This window comes from Mastomys coucha, unplaced genomic scaffold (assembly GCF_008632895.1).
Source record: "Mastomys coucha isolate ucsf_1 unplaced genomic scaffold, UCSF_Mcou_1 pScaffold16, whole genome shotgun sequence".
Classification (NCBI taxonomy): domain Eukaryota; kingdom Metazoa; phylum Chordata; class Mammalia; order Rodentia; family Muridae; genus Mastomys; species Mastomys coucha.
In genome coordinates, this window is record NW_022196898.1 from 6,204,485 (window position 1) to 6,215,777 (window position 11,293).

General features: G+C 41.6%; 1 protein-coding gene across 5 annotated transcripts in view; it reads right to left on the bottom strand.

Moving 5' to 3' along the window:
• The window catches only part of Nbea (neurobeachin), a 551,294-nt gene that overhangs the window by 57,479 nt on the left and 482,522 nt on the right, over positions 1-11,293 (bottom strand). For all 5 annotated transcript variants that reach the window (XM_031373880.1, XM_031373884.1, XM_031373881.1 and 2 more), the window contains one exon: positions 9,427-9,579. In XM_031373880.1, coding sequence (XP_031229740.1) covers positions 9,427-9,579 — 153 coding nt within the window. The remainder of the gene's footprint in view (positions 1-9,426; positions 9,580-11,293) is intronic.

The window sequence follows — 11,293 nt, forward strand, 5'->3', positions numbered from 1 at the left end:
CTCTAAAATTCATGAGAAAGAACAAAGGAAACCGAAATGAGCTGCAAGAATCCTTTTATATATGGGAACACAATTTCTATCTCTTATACTAAATAAAAATACTTCCATCTTTCTTTGCTATCAATGATCTCCTTTCAGTAATAAAATTCTCTCTGAATAGTGATGTGTGTATTCAAGCAGATAATCAGAAAAACGAAGTTTTTGTAAATGTCTAGGCTAGCTTTTCACTCCCATGATTGTATTAAAATTTTAGTCACTGAAACTTTATTTACTCAATTATTGTTTTAAATAAACATAATTATATGTGGCTATACTATGTGGCTCAGGATAGCTTTGAACTTGCCACGTGTCCCAGTCTGGACTTGAACTCACAGTGACCTAAGTACTGAGATTATATATCCAGCTCAATAAAGCTGTTTTAAGTGACTGTGGTGGGGGATGTGTGTTAAATTATCCTATTACTTGATTGATGGCTAGATGTACATGACCCAAGATGATATCCTAGGTCTCACTGCTCTTCAAATGGCCCACTACAATTCATTTGGCCTCTTTCGCTAACCATTGCATGGTAGCCTGTTATAGAGCAGACGCCCTGTGCCTTCTCTTACAATTGTCACCATTAGGCTCCTCCTTGCATAACTTAGTCAGCACAGCCCTGCTTATAACAGGCTTTCAAAACTTTATCCCATCTCTGCCTCTGGAGGTTTTCATGGTTTTCAGATATAGATCAAGGTTCTTGGAAATAAAGCTTGGGTGTGACCTCCATGTATAATTGTTCCTTTCTCGCTGGCCTGAGAGCACTTTATCTTGTGTGTTTCTGAGTTGAACCCAACCCAATTGAACTGGCCTTTTCTTAGAGAAAAGCAGTGTGCATGCTCTCCATAAATGCTCTCTTGTCACCAAGCAGTAGCCAAAGCATACACAGTTACTTGTGAAGTCAATTTACATTCAAATTGGAAAGTGCAATTCAAAATTACCTGCTAGCACTTCATTGCTTCGAAAGTATAGTGCATGTCCTCAGTTAGAGACAATGAGACGGTGTTCTAGACTCTATGAACAGGGTGACACAAAAGACAAAAACCTGATTTCCCAAGCAAAAGAACAAGGTGAGAACAGTCTGATTTCTCTCCGGTCCTAAATGACTGCCCACCTACATGCCAAACACTGTCCTTGGAGGATTCATTGATAAGAGGCTTTCTATGTTCTGAAGAGATCCAAGCCTACTGGGGTAAGCAGGTTGACTTCAGCCTGTCCTGCAGCTTAGAATCCCTGCCCCCATGCCATGGTAATAACAAGCACTAGCACCCCCCCCCCACCTTAGCTGAACACACTGAAATATTGTAAGTCTCTGATGTGTGTAAGCAGCTGCTATGCAACTTAGTCTGACCTTACACCTGCTTCTGCACAGTGAAGAAATGGAGGGAAAATGCCACTAGTAGAAGTCACAGAGGTCACTGTAGTGTGTAGCATTAGATCTCAGAAGACAGATAAACAACTTCTCACTACCTTCACTCTCCCTTCCATGTCCCCAGCACCTCTAGAAGTGCTTCCTGATGGATTTCCAGTTCTACTCTGCTAGCCCCAGCATTCTCAGTGCAGCCATTGAACACTGTTTAGAATGTAAGGCCAGGCCACCCTTTGCTCAGTTTACTGGTCACTGCTTATGGAGCCCACAAGCCCAGTGTGCTAAGTCCTCTTGCTGGTCAGTTCTCCTTTGCTATGCACCACATTGTTCACTGTCCCACCTCTACCTGCAGGCATGCAGGTCAAGCATGCCTAGCAGTGGGCTTTGTCCAGATATTCCCCTGCCTGCAGAGGTCTTTCTCTAGAGAGCCAAATGGCTTACTTATTCACCCCAGCCCCTCAGCTTGCTTGTGAATGGAGACACCAACCTCTTCCCTGAGTCATCTCCTCTCCCACTTCTCTTTTACTTAGAACTGGCCATCTCACACACCAAGCTACTAGCCCTCCCTCCCTCCCTCCATAAGGATGTTTGTTTGTCTTAATTGAAAAAAAGCTAAGTAAGGGCAGATAGTCTTGCCTAGGAGCAATGTCCTACAAATTAGAACTGTCTGGAGTACTCACTAGCTACTTGTTAAGTGAGGTGGATACCACCAATGTTCTTTCATAAACACAGTGTTGCTTTACATATTAGTAAAATATTTCAAATTCAAGCTACTACCTACTATAAGAGAGACATTTTCTTCAAAATATGAAAAATTTGCAAAGGACATGAAACGATATGAAAAAAAGCACAGGGCCTCAGTGCCCCTTGCCTGGCTAGGTCATGTGGCCTATGATCTGCATTTGGCCAACAGAGCTAGGACTCAGCAGGGCTGAGGGTTGGGTGACATCATCACTTGCCATCCATGAAAGGCCTTTTTGAAAAACAAATTATAAATGGGTAGATTATGATTGATGAAGCCAGCATTAGGGTAATACTATCAGAAAGACTTTCTATTTCTGTCCTTTGTCAAGAGGTCAGATGCTAACCAAGTTACAACCAAACACAAAGCTTTATCAATGCTTCATGAGGAAGTTGGTTGTGATTATCCTACGCTGTATATAGATAAATTAAGCCAGTGCTTGCTCACTGTGCAAACAAAGCATTTAGAATTCACTGAGATGTCTACAAAAAGTGATGACATTATATTCCAGGTTTTCTTCTAATGAGACCAAATTTCAAATTCTACAATTCATCAGTAAGAGAATTTTGTCACTGTGTTCGTATCTTGATCATTGTGTCACAGCATATAAGCAGCTGTATGCATCAGTGCCCACAACACCAACCACAGCATCAAGTGAGCACCAGGACAGGCCAAAGAACCGGGGCAGGGGTGGCCATGACCAAAGAGCAGAATGTCAGGTATGGACTATATGACTTGTGCAATCTCCACAGACAAGTGATAACACATCAGTGTTCAAAGTTAGAACACGATCTGTGGGCAATCGTGTCAGACACCTGTTTAGCTCCACATGCTGTGGTGAAGCACACATTTAAAAACCAGTGATGCCTTCCTTTTCATGTAATTATTTTTCTCTTCATTACTTTGAATTTTGTAATGACAGCTTGAAAGGAAAAGGAGGGGGGAATGTTCACAGATATAGAATACTAATCCAGAGAGAGAGAGGAAGGACTTTTGCCACAGTGAATGCTATTTCTCTGGGATATATGCCATTCTCATTTTCTCACTTTGTACATGAGGCTTATTAAAAAGAACTCATGTGAATAACTGGAGATAATCCTGGTGTGCTTTACAAATAGAGCAAAAAGCTCCTGTACACAGACACAAAGACAATGATAAACCTTCTTCAGAGGAACTAAAGCCTATAGAAACTACCCAGTAAGAACACAGAAAATCTAACAAAACACTGAATGAATGGTAGTTGTCATCACAGAATTTAGAGAAGATGTAAATCCTTCCACTTTTCACTGTATGGGCTCTTTAAACTATAAAAATACATACCAAATAAATGTATCTTTGGGAAAACTTAGAAGCTTGCAGCCAGCTGGTGATGTTGAGTGCTAACTCTGTTTGCCAGGTTTCTACAGATCAGCATGATCACTCTGCATCAGCAGGTGGGTAACCGAGCCAGAGCAGAGAATCTGTGCTGTGGAGGCAGGCTTTAAGGATGGAGAAATGTAGGAGAGTGACCCTGAGAATGGCAGCTCAGTGTGGGTGTAGCCACACTTGGTGACATGTCCCTTTACATCTTTGCTTCTTAGGAATTCCCAGAGTCGGTACTAACACAGAAGCAAAACTGGTTGCTCAGACCTGCCACAGACCTATCACCCAGCTGATGTACAAGAGAGGTCTTCCTTTAAGTCTCTAAAGTTGCTTCAAGGAAGACCAGAGGGGGAGACCTCTGAAGCTATCTACTGCATGCTGGATCTTTATGCAAACTGCCTATTTATCCTGGCATGGCTCCTGATTGGCAGACAGCAGAGACTGGGGGCAATAGAAGGTCCCCAAATATCCACCATACCGCAAAAGATTAGTTTACAAGTCTTCCTAGACTAGTAAGATGACAGGAATTTGGTTTAGAATTGAGGAGGAGACCTAGGCAGGAGTGCCTCAGTTGGTAAAGTGTTTGCCTGAGTTAGATCCTTTAGACTCCAAATGAAAATTGCCAGCGACACAGTAGGGTTGTTCAGGGCACCTGTGCCCATAAATAGCTGCAGATTCGAAGGGCACAAGGCTTATGTTACTGACCCTGGGTGAGTGGAGCATTCATCCTGGTAGACATGTTATGCTAATTTGGGTTAGTTCTTATCAATCTAGAAAGCTCACTGACTTGTAAATGTGGAAGAAGGTTTAAAGACTATTCTCAAGGGGAGGGAGGGAAGGAATCCAAGTGGAAATACATCTTAGAAAAACAACCATAACAATCTCAAGTAATCCCATTTACAGGAAATCTAGAAGTGTCCCAGTGTGGCAAATTCACTGAGTTGGATGCATTGCTACCTAACACACTAAATGACTCACTGCATATTTTTCTACAGATTCAATTAAGGATCTATCATCTTACTTGATTAGTTTCTACAAATTGTAATTACCTGGTGGTTTCTTGCCCAGATAATTATTAGGTTTTACTAGGCCCCAAGCCCTTAGGCAGGATATTGCTTGCCTTGGCAATTTGTCTTCAAAAGCAGGACCCACCTTTCTATTCATTAAACATATTTGAAAGAAGATTCCTAATTTGGGGAGCAGATAAATTACTCCAATGAAGAATAGTTAAGGTTATATCAATAATGTCGCTACATATTATCTTTTTAAAATATATAAAAATGTTTTAGCATCTAATAAACATACAAAGAGGTATTCAATGTCATTATATTGGAGAACTTAAAATCATAAAAATATTTTACTTCATGTCCAGTAAAATGACTGTAATCAAAAACAACAACAGAAGGTCATGTGTGGGTGAAGACACAAGGGACATGAGCCTTAGCACTCTGTGAGTCGGGACAAAAGATGACACAGTCACTATGGAAGACATTTCAGTAGTTTTCTAAAATGTTAAGTAGAATTTACTCTGTGTGCAAGCCCATTTCTAGGTATCTACTGTAAAGAAATAAAAGCCTGTCCTCTACTGGAAACTTGTATGATAGAAAAACGATATTACGTCAGTGTTCATAGCAGCCTTACTAATACCGCCAGGCCCTGGAAACAATGCCAGTGCTCACGGACTGCCATGTGGACTAATAACACTGACTGGCATCACTTATAATGTGACATCACTGCACACACAGGGCACAGCAGGGACATGAGCAGGATGGCTCTCACAGACTGTGATAGGAAAGCCAAATGCTAAGAAGGCAATTGTAAGGGGATAAAAGCTGACCATGGATGCCTATGCAGTTGAGTAAGAGAGGTTCTGGAGTGAGCCATACTCCCCAGCAGGCCACGTTGTTCAGGAGCAAGAAGCTATTTGTGTGGGTTGGGGGCTCAGGAGATTATTTTGTCTTTATTTTTTAAGAAATACTTTTAAGTTATTGTGGATATTTTTTACTATTTTCTTCAAATTTCAGGCCCCAGTATTTCATTAGATTATTTTATATTTACTTATTTACACATGTGTATGTATGTGCATACATGTGCCCATGATTCACCAAGTGTGTGAATAGACAGAAGACAAGTTGTGTGGGTTGTTTGTCTCTTTTCATCTTGTGGGTTCTGAAGTGCACACTCGAGCTGTCTGGCTGCAGCCTTCTGCCTGCTGAGCCCTGGCTTCATTACACAAACTCTTTCCAGCCTGAGCTGCTTGTAATGTTCTTAACACTGTTCAAAACAAAGAAGTTTTAATGATATCTGACCATTAGTACTTGTATTCTGGTTTTTGTTTTTATTTGGGGTTTTTGGTTTTTTTAGACAGGGTTTCACTGTGTAGTGCTGGTTGTTCTGGAACGCACTCTGTAGACCAGGCTGGACTCAAACACACAGAAATCTGACCACCTCTGCCTCCTGAGTGCTGGGATTAAAGGGGTGGACTGTATCATATGTAGGTACCTTTGCCTTATCTACACCCACAAGGACTGCTTCTTACATCTTTTCTAGACAGTTTATAGCTGTGGGCTTTATATTCAGGTTGATGCTCCGTTTGTGCTAATATTCTGTATCAAGTGAGGTGAGGCTGCTTTTGCATATAAGGACCTAACATTTCTAGCATCTACTTTTCCAGCACTGTTTTGTAAAATGCAAGTTTTTTTTTCCTGCAAGCCCTGTTTCACTATATTTCTGTGGTCAAATATATCAGTAAACTGAGAAGAATGAGCTGTGGGCAGAGGACCATAGGAACAGGCAAGGCAGTGAGGACCAGTCTTTACAGTGGATTAAATGCCCCAGTGCAATCTGACTGACCATCCAGTTCACTGCTTTCTATGTGTGGGTTTGGAAGCTTCAGTGCAGATGCGCTTATAGCAGCCACCCTTCCTCCTGTAGCATCATGCACAGGCTTTCTCTACATTTTGCAACAATAAATTTACTACACCAGTTCATTGCTCTGTTTCTCTCTGCAATCTGTTGATGATGATCCAAGACAAAGACTTCTGAAAACTGAAGGAGGTTCCCATACACTGGCTTTCTGTCTACTGCCTTCTTTCCATTTTATGAAGTTTGACCAAATCATTGCAATGAAAAGGCATTCTTGGATAGGTGACTACTTTTCTGAATGCTAAACCTAGATGTCTATGCTTTTCACAACCTACCACAGTCAATGAGCCCTTCTAACAAGACATCAGGCCAGTAGGGTGATGGTACAATGGAGGTCACTTTCCTGTCTTTAATGGTTAGGCCTTTTTCTTCTTGCAGGAGAATGCTCACTTTTACTAACCTGTCTACTCAAAGTTTTACTTTTAAAAATGTTTAACTAAGAATACAAACCCCTTTTCTGAAGTACCTTTTCAGCTCAGGAACTGTGTGGCACAGAGAAAGACAGGTTGCCAGTAGGAAATATGGCTTTGTCTGGAACATGGAAACAGCAATGGCCTCTAGTGAGCTGTGTCTACAATGTCACATGTCAAGAGTACCATATGCATTTCCTAGTACGGAGTCAGTTTACTTTTGTGCAAACACTGCTGCTTTTGGTAAAGTGAAATTCAGTAGATTACAGGTAACCAATCTCTTTCCCTTAGCCCATGTTAAGTGACATTCAGTAGATTACAGGTAACCAATCCCTTTCCCTTAGTCCATGTTAAGCCAGTGTGCTTGCTGTCCTTATCAGTGAATGACTTGCATCAAACAAAACAAAACAAAACAAAACAAAACAAAACTCCTAGCAATGAAAAGGGAAATGAGTAATACAATCACTAGCTTAGAAGCAGAGCTGTGATAATCTCAGCACCTCAGAAAGGGAGGGTGGAAGAGGTGACACAGAGGTGGTGGGAGAGGTGACACAGAGGTGGTGATATTTTGGCTATAGTGAGACCAGTGAGTTACTTTTTCTTTTTCTGTTCTTGAATCTTGGCTCTGCCATTGCCTGCTCCATTGGCCTAAATCAGTTAGTAAACACTGTTGGTCTGCATGTTTCCTGTCTGCAATGGAGACACTTTATAAAGGTTCAAAAGAAAAATCAAATCAGGTGCACTGTCTGACACAGCAAGGGCACTTACTGTTAATGCCACACGAGAACTGCTGCTCCTTAGCAAGTATAGCAAAGACTCTGTCCCAACAACTTCTGGCTCCTTTTCTGGACTCATTGGTTTTGGGTTATTTAGACTAAACCAGCCTGCACATGCTTATAGAACTAAAACTTCATTCATTCACTCAGTAAGTGGTTACCATCTAACTGAATGGTGCAATGACATTGTAGAATTATGTGACATGCACAAGTTGAGAAGTATACGCTGCTTAGGTATAAACTTAAATACACATCTACTGTTCAAGGAGAAGTGGGGGAATATGCACAAAACTTATAGAATGCACAACTTCTGTTCAAAAATCAGATAATAAAATAAATAAAAGCACCATATCACATGACGGTCTAAAGCAGGGTCTCACTACATAGCCTTTGCCACCTTGGAACTCACAGGAATTGGCCTGCCTCTGCCTGCAAGGATTAAAAGGCATGTTACCATGCCCAGCCCTAATGTGATGCTTTTAGGTGTAGGATTATTAAAATAGCAATGACCCCTAAAAATGAAGTATATCAAAAGACTGCATATTTCCTAAAGACAGAAAATACAGCTGTAAGATAAGACAGTTGTTAATAAGAGTGAGATATAAGGCAGAGTATGGGAAGGGCACAGAGCTGCACCTTAGGACTGTGCATGTGAAATGTCTACAGCAGGCAGAAAGGCTAGAAGGCAGAGGGTTAGAAACACAGTGGAGGCAAGGAGTAGGTTAATTTACTGGGCTGGCTGGGTTGGGTGGGAAGCTGGGAAAACAGGATGAAATACTTATAGTTTGGGGGGGGGGGGTTCTTTATGGAGTGACAGAATGCTACCAAATTGACTGTGGTGAGGGTTAAACAGGTCTGAACAGGCCAAAACCCACTGGTGTTAAACTGCTCAATGTATGAATTATATAATATGCCAATTATGTATCAGTAATACTCTTCCCCAAAAGGGGACTGCACAAGACATGATTTCTATTGTGCTGTGTAGAAATTATGTGGGTTGTGGCTCAAAATCAATTGCCAAAATGAGGAAACATGTATGAGACAGGTGAAGAGACTCAGGAGAGAGCAGACGGGGCTAAAGATGTGCTTGTTAAGTCTTGGTCTTCACTGTCACAACTCTTAAGATTATTAGTACACTACAGCATGCTTCTTCTCCCATAATAACCACACCAAGATGAAAATATCATTAACTGGGGAGAATATATCTAAAATCCCCTCACGCAGACATTATTTAGCTATGCATGTGAACACCGGGACTCTGTCATGTGTCTTTTTGAAATGCTGTAAGATGGTGCTTTCTTCCAGGGTAGGGACATTACGACATGAGGCGCATGTTTCACAGCACAAACTTCCCATGTATAAAAACACTCTAAGCTTTCTCCTCACTTGACTATTTCCATGAGTGAGAAAAGTACGGAGGTGCACCTGTTACAGTAGGTAAGAATAAGGAAAGGACATTTATTTCAAACCGTTCAGAATGTGAGACATTAGTCAGCACATGCTTGTCCAGTTGTCTCCTCCCGTAGCAACACAGAGAGCTGGAATATCACCCCATCAACCCTCCTCAAAGAATCTGCTCTACAACAAAGGATTCCAGAAGAGTACAGCAGAATTCTGTCACCACTTCTTAGGTTTTAACCTTGTATTTACAGGTGTTAAAGATGCTTGGCAACAGATAAAAACAAACAAACAAGACAAACAAACAAACAAGACAAACAAACACACATACACACACACACACACACACACACACACAAGAGATGTAAACTTCTTCACTCCTGTTCTAATAGAAACCAATTTTCTTACCATCCTGTTGATCCGCACAAAGTCTTCTGGCTTCTTGGCCCAGGGGGGAAGGTCCACATCATTAACCACCACTTCATCCTCCCTCACACCCAGATGGTACCCATTGCTGTTGACAAACATCTCTGGTAAGTAGTAGAACTCTGGAATTAGTTCCTGCATAGAAAAAAGATGATTAGCAAGTTGGTAAAATCAGTTGAGCAAAATGATTAACTTTTTCCAACGATAATAGGAGACAAATCTATGACTTAATTTTAGCCCTTATATTCTACATTTAAAAACAATTAGGAGTCCAAGGAAAGATGCCGAGAAAGGGAGAATTCCAGTTAAGTTATATATGTGAAATGAAAGAAGAGAGAGAGAGAAGGGGCTGAGTGAAAAGCTTTAAGGTGAGCAAACACACTACTGTCAGCCACAGTAGTTAGTACTATAGTCCAGGCACAGAAGGAAGGGTGGCCACAGTAGCACTGTAGTCAGGCACAGAAGGAAGAGAGGCCCCAAGCTGCCCATTCCCAACAACAAAGCCCAGGTAAGGGGCTGCAGTTCAGCACTCAGCCTGAGCTGGGATGGGAGCCAGCCATATGAAGTTGTGCTACCCCGGCCTAGAGGATAGCCCTGCGGCAGGACCATGCCTTCTTTTCTTCATCCAGCCTAGCAGGATGTGCTCGTGAAGCGCACTCTTACCTGCACTGCTGGAAGGAGCAGTGAGAGTTTGAAATCTGAAGGAACTGCTCACTTTTCCAACAGTGGCGACATTCACTAGACAGAGGTGTTTTAAAACAGGTATCATGAAAGGTCTGACTTTGAACAGCTAATTGGCAAGGCCACAGAGGATTTAAAACACTAGAGTAATTGTAATAGAGTTGTCTGGACAAGAGACTGGGGGAAGTTTAGTGATGGAGAAGGAGGGATAAAACCACAGAAGTCTAGGGAGAAGTAGCTGATACAAGCAGATAAAGTTTGAAGTTTTATGTCTGTTCACTGCTTTACAATATCATTTGAATTAGCCAATTTTAATGAAAGGTAGTATGCAAATGTAGGTACTGGTATCCTCTCCTTATATGTATACTAATATTATTTAACATTTGTTTATTTTAATAATATAAATACACAGAGAGCATCACCACTGAGATCTAGCTGGTTTTGTGCAATGACATCTTTCTTGTCCCAGACTTGGAATCAAGGGGCCACTCAATCTTAAAGATGAAGGTCTTATGAGGTCTTACTGTATCCTGTCATGATTCTAAGTACCCTCAGTGTTGACAAACACTTCATGGGGTGAAAGTCTTAGCAACCCATTTTATAGATGTGAAAATAGGTATCAAGAAGGTGAAAATTTGCCCAGCCAAGCTCCCCAGGTGTCCTGTAGCATGGCGTTGAGCTATCCTGGCTGAGCCTGTATTCTGACTGCATACTGTGAAGGAACTGCTTTAAATCTGTAAACTTGGGGGTGGCCTTTTACATAGGAATTACTGAAACAAAAACAGAGTTAAAGACGTACTGTAGTAATAAAGGCTTAAAAATGTGAGGTACTGAGCTGGGACCAGGGAGCAGACTGAGCTGGGAGGTGGGGGTGGGGTGTTACTGTGTGTGGGAAGTGTGTCTACAGATTCCTGAGAAGGCAGGAGACAAGCTCCCTGGGTGATGCAGTGGAGGGAAGGTTAACACGGCTGCAGCCTCAAGTCCCTTCAAAGGAACTCATGTCCAAGGAACTTTCTAGGCAGAATGCTTAAAGTGACCAGGGATGTATGGACAAGATGCTGTGAAGGATAAGGACAAACCTGTTCTGGCTTGAGATAGGGTTTTTAGAAACACAGAGGTCTACATTAAGATGGCAAAACATTCTCAAAATAATATACAGGCTCAAGTT